The sequence below is a fragment of the Stegodyphus dumicola genome, chromosome 9 (genome assembly GCF_044657685.1).
Source record: "Stegodyphus dumicola isolate Sdum_Otavi_A_Nest chromosome 9, ASM4465768v1".
Classification (NCBI taxonomy): Eukaryota; Metazoa; Arthropoda; class Arachnida; order Araneae; family Eresidae; genus Stegodyphus; species Stegodyphus dumicola.
In genome coordinates, this window is record NC_140776.1 from 76,935,829 (window position 1) to 76,952,652 (window position 16,824).

Consider the following 16,824-nt stretch of genomic DNA (forward strand, 5'->3'; position numbering starts at 1 on the left):
TGTAATTTTTTTATATTATTATTAATTTTTTTTTATTATGGAATATATTAGTGCAGTTCTCAAAGGCCAGTTACCTTAATGCAAGGAACGGAGGCCTTTTCAAGTAACTGTCTAGGCACCCTGGGCCACCAGTGCAGAGAACACACTGGTTAGCTCAAGAGGACAGCCCTATTGATGGATATGTTTGTTTAAAAGTATTGCGAGGCCTTCCAGTATGGTAAAATAAAGGAATTGTAAATGAAAGATGATAACGGTGAAACCATAAATTCTGAAAATCTTAATCCTATTATTATATGGTATTAAAATATAATTTATCAATATGAAAATTAATATCATAAATATTTATGTGCATTTAATTATAAGTAATGATTATTGTAAGTAATGATTATGCAAAAGTTTATTTTGTAATATTCTGTGATAACAAAAACCTTCCCTGATGAATTATGATTATGTGAACTCTCAAACAAAACGAATTTTGGACTGAAATGCTGAAAAATTCAATAGAACTCTAAAAATTAAGAATCTATTTTAAAAAAATTGATATTATTAAATAATACTTTACAGGATCAAAATTTTATTATTTATTTATATATAATTTGCTAGTGCTTTAACCATCTCTCTTTAAAAAGGCTTCTCTGTCGCTACGCCTTTTTCTTTTTGAAGGGGGGAATATGTAAGATAAAAATATCTGAATCAGAATTATAATATAACTATAAACTTTAATTCTTCCTCTCTATTCTAAAATCGTAATAACTTCTCTGCATTGCGTCATTTCCTTTAATATATAAAAATGTAAATCTTGTGTGGAAAGGCACGACTAGAGTGCCAAGTGATTGTGGCCACAAATATCAATTGGAAATAAAAATGGAATTAAAACTGCTTCGACTGCCAAGTTCTTTAGATATTACCAAGTTAGCATTACTAGCATACTACGCAATCAAATTCTTCTTCAATATGGGTCTAATCACGCATCGACACTGCTCCGTCTCATTTCCTTTGCTTTTATTATGACAATAAACTCGCTACTGTGCTAAGATGTGATTTCGCTGGCTTGCTTTCTATCCCAACAATATCAAAAATGTGAATCTTCTGTGGAAAGGCACGACTGGAGTGCCAAGTGATTGTGGCCACAAATATCAATTGGAAATAAAAATGGAATTAAAACTGCCTCGACTGCCAAGTTCTTTAAATACTACGCAATCAAAATCTTCTTCAATATGGGTCTCATCACGCATCTACAGTGTTCCGTCTTTCCTTGTGCTTTTATCTCATCACGCATCGACACTGCTCCGGGTTTTCCTTGCGCTTTTAATATGACATACATATATATTCTGTTAATAAAATCCGATAACTCTTACTTACTATTGCTGTTGTTTTCGAGTCCATATTTCATGAAAGAATGGTTGTCAGAGCCCCGAAGAAATTGGACTTCCGCTTTCCACAAAAATTTTAATTCGAGGGGTGGTCTGAGGATCTGCCACCAAACCACTTGAGAGGACTTTCGGCTCGCCATATATTTAGAGTACCCCGATGCCGCAGTAACACTCTACATTTACAAATATCCATGCCTTCTCCGAGATTCGAACCTGGGTCCTTCGGTATGGCAATCGTAAACCACTATACCATCTGAGAGGACTTACTTACTCTTTATTTAAAAGTATAAATTTTAAACTGATATATTTGTTAATAATCAACAGTTTTTATCAAATCAATAAAAGAAAGGAGGATGCTTAAAATTTGTTTCCTAATACTAACCTAGAAAATTTTTATAAAAAATTTTTATGATGATAATTTAAAAAATTAATTAGTAAAATCTCGCAGAGGGGCATTTTTGGAGGTTCAGAAACACGAGAAATCAGTTAAAAAATTTAAAAACCAGTAAAAGCATAAAACATGAAAAAGTGTAAGTTAGTCATTCTCGGATGGTCTGCAGTTCAATTCTATTCCACAATAATACTAATCAGTACTTTTCATCCTTAATAAAGCTAATCGGCTTTACGAGTATTTACCAATCCTAAAGTTTACATCAGATATGCAGTGAAAAGTGACGTATTCGTCAGTGAATGAGGAAACAATTCACACATTCTACAGTTCTGCTACTTAAATTTTCCATATCTCGAATAAAATTGTGAATTCGTACTATTTTATGACATTATTCTTCATTCTGTTGTGATCAGAGGAAGTTAGAAAAGAACTTAGTCAGAATTAAAAATAGCTAACTGGACACGGCCCTGAACCATAGGTGTTCCACACATCTCGACCTTTGGTCGAACAGTACCCATCCGGAAACAGGAAGGGGCGTCCGAGCCCTGTTCTTTGTTGTGGGCTCATCCAGGGTCGCTGCCCTTGCACTGTCGCGGGCAAACAGCGACAATCGGTATTTGTCAAGTCGACATTTTTATTCCTGTCACCACGCGCGCCTCAAAACTGACATCACCCCCGCAACACGTGCCGTGCTGTTTCCTTCCTGCTTCCGGGAGAAGGGGCGCACGAAGGGATGCTAGAATAAAAAGCTGTTCGATGCTAGAATAAAAGGCAATTGCTCTTGTGGAATTCTCAATAAAAAACAAATTGCGTTGGCATCTTTAGCAGGTGACCCTCACGAATGATATATTGTCGACATCAATGATTTTTGGAACTTGTGAAGTGTGAATCAAACGAGGTTCGAAAGGGTTAATGATAGCTTTAAGCAATAATTAATAGGCGTTACCGAATGGAGTCTTGCTAAATACAAGAATAACAGATCTGATAAACTCTTGTTATGATTTATCGCAGTGAAGAACATGAAACGGAATTCCCTTGTAGCGTTACAACCATTCGTAAAATACGTAGGATTTTGTACTAAAATTCGGAATTTCAAAAAATGCAGTGTTAATCACTATCTTTCTTCTTAGATTATGATTAAATTAGTATTCTTATAGACTATTAATCTCATTATCATTTATTCATTTGTTAGAATAGGACATTAATTTTTAGAGTCATAAATATGAATAAATCTTTCATAAATACGAATGCGTTTTCTAGTAATTTGTTATTATTCTTCCTAAAAAAAGAAATATTTCTATCATTATTCCACTGAAACATATTTCTAATCTTGCAGTTGATGAAAGCAGTTTTTTTTATATTGCTTGTCTTCATTTGTCTATAACAATATGGGAATCAGATAGTTTAGTAAACAATTGGAAGGCTTTGCATCAATTGAAAAAGAAGCAGTTACAATTTAGACCTTACTGCTTGGCGCGATCTGAATGCGATTGAGTTTCCAAAACTAGCAATCAACTTTTAAGGAAGAAACTCGCAAGTCGCAAATACAACCCTTGGTAACGTCATCTATTGACATTAGCGCTCGCAATCTGACAAGGTGCAGCTTTCGTATCCGCCTGTTCTGTTTTGGGCGGACATGTTTCTTTACAAGCATCGAAACTGGAAGGTGATCCATAGTCCACTAAATGCTTTTATTTAACTTGACGCATGTGAGTGTTCTTTAGCCCCCAGTCTTCCTGCTTCGCAAGTTCAGATACCAGCTGTAACTTGACTAGTATCTTCAGATTTGGTACTAGCTTGGTGTTTACACCCACGTTTATTCCTCACATTCCGTTGTTATATATTTACTTCGAATATTACCTACTTAAGAAAGGAATTCGGGATTATAACTTCGAACTTTAATTCTGCAAATTCAGTTAATGATCTCTTAGAAAAGCATTTATATAAAAATAAAAATAAATTTCCGATTCATATTTTTAAAAGGAAAACTATCTTGGCAAAGTAGAATCACAATTAGGGAAATAATTTTCGAGGAAAGAATAGGAAGGAATAGGAATGCGTATTTTTTAAAGAAATTATTAAAGAAGTGGAAAAAAAGAAATTTAAAATGGGTTTGATATACATATATATGACCAGGAATTCTGATAACAAGATTACCAATTAGTTTCTGAAAAATCACATATACAATTTAAAGTTAATTAGTTCGATATTTTAATTCTTTAAGGATTTTATCATTCCTGTCACGTTTAAGTTTACTTGCTTTTTAACAAAATACACGACTTAAAACTTCGTGAAAATGCATTTCTTGTAATATTAGTGTACAGCGGACACTGTATTTAAGCTTAATAATAACATTTATTAATAAGAAAAACTGACTACAGAAACCATAACAAGGAAGAATCTCACAAGCGCTGATGTCTGTTTTTAAAGGATTGGCGAAGGGACCAAAGAAATAGCAAAAACTAGATAATGAATGGATGCTTTTATGGAGAAATGTTAAAGAAACCTGACCCTTGTTTACATTATAAATAGAGAAAAGTACGAAAAAAAGAGCTAAATCTAAACTGAATTAAAATAACACGTTGATTTATTGGAGAAGCAACAAGAATCAGCGTAATAGTCATAAATTTAGGTAGCTAGTTTAGAAGCTTTAAATATGACCTTCTTCTTTAGGTGCAGAAGTGCGAATGACAAAAGAGAAACCTGTGCTCAGGCGATAATAATGACAGGAAAGAAGTTAAGTTACGGTGTCACCTATTGATGAAAAATCAAAACATCTATGAAATAATATTCTTAATTTAGCTTGACTTCCTTCCGGTCATTGCTATTGTCTGAGCACAGGCTTCTTTTTCGTTATTTACACTTCTGCAGCTGAAGAAGATATATCTATATTGAAACTTCCTAAAATAGTTCTGAAAATTTATGAGAATTACGAAGATTCTTATTGCTTTAGCACTTCCAGTGAGGAGCTAAATCAGTTGCCACTCTGCTGGCTGCCTAACAAGAGTTTTCGCATAAACTGCAGGAGATATTCTAAATCCACCATGGTTACAGTTCTGCTCATTTGCAAAGTTTTTAGTTTGCGTTGCAATGCCCTTTCATGAGGTGACTTTATTCGATGTGAAGGAAAGGGCTCAGAGCAGAATTCAAGTTTTATGAGATCTCAGGACGATTAAAGGGCTAAAGATTAAAGATTTAAGTTATACGGAATTCTACTTTAAGGAGTTTAATCCATATTCAGAAACTTAAATACTGGTGAGACTTTAAATGGCATAAAGTTAGGACATAAATACATTCCATATGGATTTTCAGTTGCTTTGTGACAAAAATTAATATAATAATAGTAAATAAGTGATAAAATAGTACCTCATTCCTTTAAAAATAATTTATTTTTTTTTAATCTTTATTCGGTTGTTTAAATATTAAAAATTACTAATGTTTGAATTACTGTTATAAGAGAAATCGGCTTAAATTTTCTACATTTATCAATAATTTCAAAGTATTCAAATCGTAGACAACGTCGTAATGAATTAAGAAGAATTTAACCTTAAAAGCCGTAAAAATTTTTATTTAATTCACACTGTTCCACTGCAATGTAAGCATATTTACTCACATTTAAAAACAATAATTCAAAAATAAAAAACGCAAGTCATACAGCATTATGAAGCATATTAATACAAAGCGCGACTCAGGAACTACATCAGGAGTACGAATAAGGAACGATTATTACATTTACTTCAATGTAATATGAAATGAAGAATGCATCAATAATAATAAAAACTAGCTTTGGCTAAATTTATTTTATTATTTATTTATTATTTTCAAAAGATTTATTGAACACTCATTAAAGCTTTCGAGCAATGAAAAATCAACGGGAAAAAGGAAATTCTCTCGAAAATGTGAGAAATTTGTCTGCCGCCCTTTACTCTTCCCGTCAATGGGTTGTAAATCTGAAAATCGCCCTTGCGAAAGAAAAGCATTGACAGATATAAAGATGGAAAAACGAAAATTGAATAAAAATAAATAGCCATTTCCCCTTGAATATTTCCTCACTTGATTCAAGAATTTTGACACTTCAATTTTCTTGCAATTTTTCCTTGAAGAAAGCCAATTTTCCGGCCGAAAGAATACTTTTAAAATTTAAAAGGGATTTCAAGAATATTTTACATGCCACATACTTTGAGGTGATTATCAGACTTTAGATTTCCTGCTTTCGAAATCACGCCTGTGTGGTTTCGACTTCAATTCCTCCTGCTCTTTCATTGAATGGACCATTAAATCATTCCGTATAAAATTTCGAATTTATATATTAATTAAATTTATAAACTGTAATAAATAAGATAAGGATACTGAATGCCTTTTTGTTACTCTTTAGCAGATTATGTTGTAGCGAATGCCAATTGGTGAACTTACAATTTAATTTTCCAGAACAGTTCGCGATTAAAAAGGTTAAATTTGGAATTTAAAAAAAAAAAAATAAAAAAAAAAAAAAAAATAAAAATAAAAAAAAACCATAAATTGCACCGTCAAGAACGGTGCAATCTACGTTGTTAGAGTTAGTCATCGCAATTTCATTACCAGTAATTTAAATTATATCTTACAGTAAACCATTTAAATTTAAAAAAGGTTGACGGCCTTTAAACTGAAAAATTTATTTGCTCATCAAAGAAAAAGGAGGAACCAAATATATCATAATTGTTCTACTTCTGTTATATTGTATTACTGTAATTATTACATAAATTGCCGTATTTTTGCATATATTTAATTTAAAAACATTTCGATTCAATTTTCTGAACAAAGTAATTATGTTTTCATTATCCATGCATTTAAGTTGCAAAATTGTAGATTAAATATTTAAACTAGTTAAAAGAGCAGAAATATGTGAAAAGAAACTAAATATATAAACATCAAATTCGTATACAAAAATTTTAGTTTTAATGCTTTCGAATGGCAAATTTCTTAGAAATAATTACTGATAGCTAATCAGTTCAACTTAGTGCTAAGTCCTTGAAAAATATATTGATGTTATAAATCCCTTTTGTGGAATTTTTCTGTATACTGTGATATTTCATTACATTGTTCTAACTAAACATTTAATATTTTGGCCATCTACATATGTTGCCACTCGTAATCCAGAATAATAACAAAAATCAGCAACAACAATCTTCTAGAATGTTGTAGATGTTTCATGAGATTTTTAATTTTTCTTAAAATCGCAGTAATATAGCTAATTGATACGTCTTACATTGATAATTTTAAATTATTATACGTTTTAATGCTTAATTTTTTAACAATTGAAACATTACTGTAATTAATAAAATATATTTCTACATCCGATACAAAATGGATGAATGTTTAGATTTGTTTTTAATTTAATGCTTAAATAAGTTTTCGCATATGCAGAAATTTCTTAAATTTTCTGTATTTTTTCTCTCCTAACTTACTGAGTGTAGAAATGTGAAGCTGATACATTTCAGCCGTTAATATAAAATTACTTCTGCAGCTTCAGTCTCGAAGCTTTTAAAATGTTTTTTCTATTTAAACTATCCTAAATGCATTTAAGCACACCCTAAATCATTTTGTAAAAATGACGCAAAAAATGGAATTTTCCGTTCAACGCCAGATTTCAGAAAGTTTAATATTTCCTTCGCTTTGTATTATAAGTACTGAAGATAAGGATAAAGGGAAACAAAATACGAATATTGATTTTCTAAGAGTTTCAACACGTACAATATTATTATGGAGTTTTTGTGATTTACCTAACTTGTCTGACAGTAACATCAGATTATTACGTCCACGAATTTTACTGTAGCCAGAAGAGATGGGTTGCGTTTGTCATTGTCATAAACCTTGGACACTTTAGATGTAACTGTACGAATTTTTTCATCTCCTTCTAAAATTTGAAGGAGAATTCTCTGGGGTTAGAATCCGAGGTTTTCATTTCCCCCTTCCTCCGCCATCAAACCTATCGAAAGATATTTTGGCTTGCCAGTATTTTAAATGTCGCGAAGGTAGTATATACTTCATACACTCAAGGCTTCTCCGGGATTCGAACCCGGAGAAGACCATCGTTGGAGGTATAAGAAGAGAAGAGGTACCTGGGTCCAATGATACCCCTTGTCAGCAGCGCTAATGATTATACCGATCAGGGCGTCTTATTATGCCATTAATTATTATGTAAAAGATCATTTTCATAAGTGACGATTTGTGTCTGTATGGATATCAGTTAATGTTCATATAGATACAAAATTTCCTCCTCAGATTCATATAGATTCCCTCACAGAAATGTCCAGAACGGATTTAGTGAAAATTAATACTCGTACACGATTTTTAATTGTAAAATAAAAAATTACTGTATTTGTTGTATGAAAAAGGAAGAAAAAATGTCTTAGAAGAAACTCAATGTTTATCAAAGGAAAAATTATAAATCTTTTAACGAAGGCTTATTTATTCTTGGTCAGAAGTGAATGAGAAATAAATCGCCGCCTCAGGCAGTTGGTTTCTAAGGGATAGAAAATTTTGATTTAACATTCTGCATGGATAAAACCATTTTAAGTGAAAATATATAAGTATCTATATCTTTAAATGCACAATCATTTCCTGATTATGATTCAATCGATCTTAGTATCGTTTCAGCTCGTTATTTTTCTTTTCTTTTCATAAACATTTCCGATTTACAATCGATTTATTCAGAAAACAGTGGATAAGAAACGTTTTGAGTCATTTTATTACTGTAGCTCGGACGGAAGCTTTCACGGAAAGTGTGTTTAGAGACGTTGAGTCATGGAGCAATCTATCTTGTTGGCGTCTGCTTTCGAGCGCGGCTGATGACCTGCCGAGAAAAGTTAGTTCTGTCTCATCTCATGTCTCTTTATTTCTGCTACCTATTGCAGGAGAAGTCACACGATTTTAAATGCGAACCTTCTCAGAAATAACCGCTTTAAATACTCTGAATGCAAATTAATCTTTTTCATAAATATTTGTCTGTAAGTTCTTGCACCTCCATACCATCCCTTCTACAATCATAATCCAGATGATACGTTAATTCGAAAATGAACGTAACATAACAAAGAATTGTTTATTATATAATGCTCTTCATAACACAACACGTCCTCAAGATATACGCTTTATGTCCTCATATAAAAATATATCTGAGGTTGCATGAGGTTGTATTTATGCTACGTCTGATTTATTGCGTTCTTAAGAAATAATTAAATTCTAATGTATTCGACTTAAGAGGAAATTGAAATTGAATTTATGAGAACTTTTGCAAAAAAGGCGAATATGCGCAATTAAAATTTTTTACCTCATAGTCATTTTATGAAGCTTTTATTTCGACTTAGTATCGCATCTGAAGTACTTTGAGTCAAAGAAGTACATTTGCTTTTCCAACCGTTATTTTCTTGCCTTTTTATTCTGTTTTTTTTATCTCAATTGAGTAGTTTAATACTTCCTCTTTTCTGATTTGGCACGAAGGTACACTACACAAATACAGTGAACCGATTATATATTTAACATATGTGTTTGCCGTGCATGACTTTAAGGTTTTCACATCGAGCAAAACAGAAACGATGGTCCTTGATTTAGCAGCAGCATCAGCAGTTCTTTAAAATAAGTTACTAAAGCTTATTCTTTCCTCCCAATTCCTTTCACATACACATATAAAATTCCGTAGATATTTTCCTTGTCATTTTAGTTTGGTTATTAGCAACGGGAAAGCACTCAAAGATTAACAACTAAGAGAGCGATGCTTCATAAACAAATTTCTAAGGAAATATTGGCTCATGTTCACGTTATACGAGAGAAACTACGAAAACAATCCCACAGTCAAGCCATCCCACGGGCCAACATGAAACACATGAACAATTCGGCGATTTTAGCCATCAATAATTTTATTTCTGATTTTATTTTGTTTATTTGATTACGGCAAAGCACTTTAGGACTATCTGCTTAAAGGAAGGGATGCTTCCATGGAGGGTTTTATAACGGAAACTAATTCGTATCCATTATTACACCAGGAGGAACCACCAAAACGACCATGCCATCAGCCAATTCGCGCGGAATCAAACCCAGGTCGAACTACCAATGTTAAAAAAAATTATGTTCATCACCCTTTTTTATATCTGATACATGACCCTTTTTTATATCTGATACAGTTATTTTTACGCTGAAGTAAATACGTTGGAAGTTACCTGAACCTTCAGTGATACACGACCTCTAACGTCGTATCAAACACTGCTTGCCCTGTTTGAAAAATTAATAATTTTATACCATACGCACATTCTACCTAAGTAACTACTGGATTTTGTATGTTTTGCTGCAAAGTACTAAACATTTTAATACGTTATTTATCCAACTAACCATTTTTATGATCGCTGTTTTGGTACCTATACATTTGTTTCTTATAATTATGCAATATACACGTCTTTTCTCTGTTATCAACACATATTCTTATATGCAGATCGCAGACATCATGCAAATGCAGAGCATATCTTTCTTGTTTTCTATACTATGCAAACTTCTTATTTTTGAACGCTAAATAATATTATAGTCATATTAATATATGCATACAACACTGATATTACATATGAATGGTACATATTAATGGTACATTTGATTCATATTAGCGTACATCAGCTATATGTGTACGTATAATTATAGCAACACACTCGATAATACGCATTATATTTCTATTGTGGAGTTATCATTCATACCGATAATGTTTTATCCATATTTTAAAAATTTCATATATTTTTATGTGATATGTGCATGGTATTGAAGAACATTCTCTTTATGGAGTAACATTACATGCTTGTTTTTCAGTGAGCTTAATATTTTGTTTTGTTGTTTAGTGTGTATATTGTGTGCATTACTTGATAAGCCAAACATTTTCTCGCATGTTGTTACCCATTTTACAATATTTCACTATTTCACGTAGATTTGTGTACGTTGAACAGTTTTAAAGCATAGTTAATTATGTGTGCTTACAATCTTTTATATAAGTTGATTAATGTACGCAAGTATTCGAATTTTCGTGTTTTTTTGTCATCAGAAACTTTTGAACCTTAAAAGCCTTTTAATTCAAAAATTTTTTAAAAATCTGCTTTATTGCCATTAAATATAACCATTTGTTAGAAAAGAACTCGATTGTTGCGATTTCAGTGAATTTGGATCAATAATATAACTCCGCGGCTTCGAGTGGCATATTCTTAATTTTCTGGACACAGAGTTTAGTTTTCATAGTGCTTGTCTACGTTAAATCTTGAAATAGTCCTTTGCCTCTATACCCTACGTGAATTCGAAAACTTTATGACAATAAAAAATATAAAAAATTTGAACTGTTCGTAAAAAATTTTATATTTTTGAAATATAAAATATGTATTTGAATACATATTTTATATTTTAAATATATACATATATACATATTTTTAAAAATATTTTAGTTATAATTTTCATCAAATTTTTTTTGCGAAATTATATTCAGAAAATGAACAAGATTCAAGAGTTTTCATCACGTACTTAATTTGCTAAATTTTATTTTGTTCAAATTAAATATAAATATATTTCTAAAAACTGTATTCTCAAACTTGTTTTTTGAAATTTCATTGATTAAATCTTCTAAGCTTTTAAAATTTTTTCTCTTCATTTATATTATTATTCTTTTTATACGAAGGATTCAAGAAATTCGAGATTCAAAAGATATAAGAATGTTGATTCAGATTCGAACTGAAAAAAAATTTAGGCTCTAATTATTTTATTTAAGCTCTCTTAGTTTAAAATTCAGCTAAAATGATTTTCGAATCCAATTTTTGAAATGTAGTATCTTAATTTAAAAACAGCAGCAGCTTTAATTTCAGAATACATCTTTTAATTTTCATTTATTCAAAGAATAGGAATTATCTGGGAAGATTTAATAAAACTTCTTCCCAGAAGCGGATGTGCATTTCAACAGTTTATAAAAAAATGAGACTTAAACATATTTTCTGAAATACTGCGATACATTTTATTGAAGCAAAACAATTTCTCTCACGGATTTATTTGGCACTACATAAATATTTTAGAAAGGTGTGCGTTTCCGGCTTGAACCGAAACAGATTATGAGAAAAACCAGCGAAATGAGAGGATAATCCTTAAATTCCGGTTCCAGCTTTGCAGAGAAAGCTTAGAGTCTTTCTGCTAGAACTTCAATGATTTCAAACGATTTTTTATTTACAAAGGAAAGCAAGGATACTTTGTTAAATTTATTTTATCATGCGTGAAATATATAGAGCCTTTTATTGCTGAATTAAATTTCCTATTTTCTTCTTCTTTTTCTTCACTTTCTATATATACATTCGGCCCTTTGCACCAAAACGTGATTATTTTATTCTTTCCAAAACAGTATTTTGTAAAGTGGAAGAGGCTATTTATGTATCTGATTTACTTTCGTAAGTTTTACAAGTTGAACATTTTGTATATATGCATTTAAATACATGCACTACATATACATTTAAATCTTAATACTACTAATTTTGATAAAGAACTTTCTTAGTTTCTTCTATGAAGCATTGATTTAAGAGTTCGAAAATAATACTTATTGCGATAATAAAAATGTAAGTGTTTTTTTGAAAATTATATATGCATATTATTTCTTTTATGTAGCTTGAATGAAATAAAAGGTTAAAATAAATGTTTGTAATTCATTTGTGTAAAATATGTTAAAAAATAATGGATTATTGAAAAAGACATTTACGAGTAACAATTCGTAAAAATATTTCTCAAAATGATTGAACAAGTAGTCTACGTAAGCAAACAGAACATTTGCTTTTAAAACTGTTATTAAATTTTGTATATTTCAGAAACATATATTTTAATACTTTACTTACAATACTTAATACTTAACTTAAAATAAGCTAAAAGAAATAGTTTATGAACTGACATAGATGGACACACATATCTTTACCGGTTTCATTTGTTTATAGTTTAAGCTGAAAAAAGGAAGCTATTTAACTTGCAATGGATTTTTATAGATTTAGAGCTTTACAAATTATAGACACAAGTAACACTTAACAGTTTAAATAATGAACATTACTTTCAACTACACAATTTTTACAGCAAAAAATATTAGTACTCACATGTAACCTCACAGCTCTCCGACGAATATGTCGCCAACTGATGTTAACTTCTAAAGTGACACCATACTTCTTACGTCGTCTTCTGTGTATGCCGAAAAACATTGTTTGGCATTAGAGACTTTTGGTTATAAACGAATCGGTGAAGCAAATTTTTCCAACACCATTGACGCATATCTCTGGACACATTTGTTATAACATTTCTCAGTTGAGTTTTTAGTCAGTTGTAACAACAGGATTATGTTCAGATCTGAGTTTAAACGTTATAGCTTCTCGGTCAAAGTTAGAGATGCTAGATGAAAATAATCAATACATAAAGTAATATTTTTGCTTTCAATTAATTATTCAAGATGTATAATTTATTCTTTGACCGTCCACTTAATGATGTGTAAACTGTTTTCAGAAGAGAGAATATGATAAATTCTGTAATAATTGTTGCTTAAGTTTAGAAGTTATGTCTGTTTACACAATTAAAAACAAGTTTAGGTAAGCTGAAAAATATCTCTCGTATTTCTGAGTGCTATCTTATTTAAATTTCTGTCCAACGGTTTTAGAGTAATTATAAATGTATTACTGTCGTTACGTGAAATAACATAAATGACCATAAAAACAACCGTTGCAATTTGTAAGTTTCTTTTGTCTTTAAAAGGGTCTAGATAGTTTCAAACATACATTAAATAATAGAAATATTCTTTTTTCTTTTATCTGCGACAGCATCTAAACAAGTGACGGCAAATTCTAGTGAAACGCCTGAATATATTTCTAACGTGGTAACGACAGGATCTATACATGCACCGGAAAGACACTTTACACATGCGAATACACATCTTAAAATAGTTTGCAAGTTATTAAACTACATTTGTTGATAGTAAAATGAAATCCTAAACTTTCATTTTTATTTTTTGATGAATTCAAAACAAGTTAAAATTTTCGTTTACACACATTGCAGACATTTAGAAAAGGAAAATATAATTTCAGCCGTTTCTATACTTTCTGAGAAAAATATGCTTAAATTAATTCAATAGTTATTATCTAAAGTACGTTTTCCATCAACAGTAGAATAAATTTCAACCACTATTTCATTGCATTGTTCAGGCGGACATTTCTGACCCATTTTCGGCAACATAGATACATTTCGGTCTACGATTTTCAAACATTCTTCAAATGATTGATTATAGGTGAAACAGGAGTTATTTTCACAGATATCTCATAGATATATCACAGCTTGTGTTCTAGAAAGTCACTGACTATTAAAGCAAAAATCAAATCACTCAGTTCTTATTTCTTACGTGAAATCTCTTCAATTAAGTAAATTACTTTGAGGAAGCAAATTTAGAATGTATTTCTCTAATATAAAAAAGGGAATGAAGGTACTAATTGTCATAAGCATTAATTATTAACGTAAACATGCAACATGATATCTACAATTTTCTAGAAAACAGACGAAAAAAAAAATGTAAACTACTCTTACTGGGTTACCAAAACCATCTTGGTTGAGATTTTAAACAAACACTAGTCACGGTACGCATGTTTGCTCGTGCAGCGGATCCACTGTCCCGTACGGAGTAAATGGAGAAAAAAAGAAGTTTACGAAGTCATGCTCTACACTGAGGGATTTCAAAGATACTCCACCTTTGCAACTCAAAAAATCGTGTCAAACGTTCGCACCCAAGTTATCATGGTCACGAACTCAGCCATGCACCAAGAACCATCCAAAGAACTAAGAAATTGTCTCACTTGGTAATAGAGAACAAACACCGCAATGGCTTTTGTCGTCAAAAACCGTTATACCTACACAAGCAGGTAAGCGGGATTTTTAGGAAGGCACTGATGTGTACATGCGCGTGTTTTATCGGTCCCGTGTCATGTCCTGTTGAAGTGCAGATGACTTCCATCCTGTTAAGGTCGAAGGAACCTCTTTTCCTATTGCACGCTCTATTTTCACGTAGCTTTTAAAATACAGCTGAATGATGGAACGTATCTTTTATCGTTGGTATTGCGGATGGCAGTTTGCACTTACTGAGAGCAGTGTATTCCCGCAGCAAGAGAATACCCCCAGACTGGTAAACACTTAAAAAATAGACTTTAATAAAAATAATTACCAATTAAATTACTAAAGCTACTTCGGATACCGACCCTATATTTTTTCTTGGAACAAAAACCAATGCTGAACTAATATTGAATTAGTATTAAAATTAGTAAAATTAGTTGCTTTCAAAATGTAGATTACCTTTAAATTAACTAATTTAACGTTAAATTGAAGTAAATATATTTCGCTTCCATTTTAATTTGTTTACAACTTTCCAGAAGATGCCATTCACAAAAACTCCTGTTTTAGGATTTAAAAAAATCGACCTAGTATTATAATCGGTATTTGTCATACATATATGTATATATTATTTCGTTATTAAAAAAGTATTGTAATTTAGATGGAAATATGCAAAGATAAGGCAATTTTCCATTTGTTGACCCATATTTTATTTATATGATTCATGTTTTAAAAGGATATTTAATAACAAAATACACTCAAGCTTTTCTAAGATGATCACCCATGGTTGTAGATTTTTTTTTTCTGTGGAGGTGATCATTTTAGAGAAGTGATATTCAACAGCATTATATATTTTTGCTTTCAGAAACACTCATCATTTTTAGGTGTGTCTTTAAGGGTACACCAGAAGCGAGTTTACTGTGCTCATAATCTACACAATTAATAAATTAATAATAGAAGTACTTAATTTTTATTAACTAGCTCTTGAAATTTTAAAAATAATTCTAAAATTTTAAATTTTGAGATGACATTAGTAACCTAATGTAAATAACATAAAATTCTAATCATTTCGGAAACCTTACTCTAAGGAAGGGCCCGGGTTCGAATTCTGGTAAAGCCATGAATGTTGTAAATGTATAGTGTCTTTGCGGCATGGGGGCACTCTAAATATATGAAGAGCTAAACGAAGAGGGAAGGAATACCTTGAGATCCGTCCCCCGGGTGTTCTTTCAAAATTAGGCGGAACTGAGCAGAAAACATGCTGCCACCTGTATGGTGCTCAAATTTCATGCCAAACGACAGGTGCAAAAATTGCAGTCTTTGCTACGGTAATATTCACAGGTTTGTTCTGAATATGTCAGACGAATGAGATATGATAACAACAAACTTGGAAACACCGTAAGCTTTTTTTTTAATTAAGAGATTCACTCTTCTCCTTTTCTTATGTGCTATAACTAATTTTATGTCCAAACATTTGTGATGCGACGACTGTAATTAGCGGCCACTGTCTGTAGCTCTCTAAAATTTATAAGTATTTAGAATAAGATATTTACCTTTTTAATGCTTTAAACTTTCTTACCTTTTATATTAATTTGGAAAAGAACATGCTAAAGGAAAAAGAAAAAAAAGAGGGTGGTACTTCATTTTTAGTCTTTTTAGACTTCGTATAATATTTGTAAAAGTGACAAATGAAATATACCATAAAGGCAGTAATTTCTTTCAGAAAATTCGGATTCGTATAATATGCGTAAAAGTGACGAATAAAATATACCATTATGGCGGTAGTTTTTTTCAGTACTTTCGGATTCGTATAATTTTCGTAAAAATAACGTGTGGAAAATAACGATCAAGAATCAACAGTAACTTCAGCCTTTTTCATTCGTATAAATTTCGTAAAAGTAACGTGAAAAAAATACAATACCCTTATTTCACCAAAATTATTTATACGTATAATTTTGGAGACGTGCTGCCTGGGTACTAGCACCTTTATTTTTAATGGCTTTAAACCTATGAAAAACCTGCGAACTACTAAAATAGGTATGAAAGCTATTATACCGCAGGGTTTTACCGCATGCTTTTATATTATATTTGGAAAAATATTAGTTTATTTGAGAAAAGTATGAACCGTTTACTTGAAAGTATGACTTATATCCTTATATTTGTAAAAAAGCACGAACTTTT

The 16,824-nt window shown here is 31.2% G+C and overlaps 1 protein-coding gene across 3 annotated transcripts in view; it reads right to left on the reverse strand.

Annotated features, from left to right (window-relative positions):
- LOC118193931 (rho GTPase-activating protein 45-like) overlaps nt 1-16,824 on the reverse strand; it is a 341,239-nt gene that overhangs the window by 260,399 nt on the left and 64,016 nt on the right. The window contains exon 1 of one of the 3 annotated variants that reach the window (XM_085823638.1): nt 12,879-13,017. The exons of the other annotated variants lie outside the window; for them this stretch is intronic. Coding sequence (XP_085679764.1) covers nt 12,879-12,980 — 102 coding nt within the window. The 5' untranslated portion in view covers nt 12,981-13,017. Of the gene's footprint in view, nt 1-12,878; nt 13,018-16,824 lie in introns of those variants that run through there. 3 annotated transcript variants of the gene reach the window in all.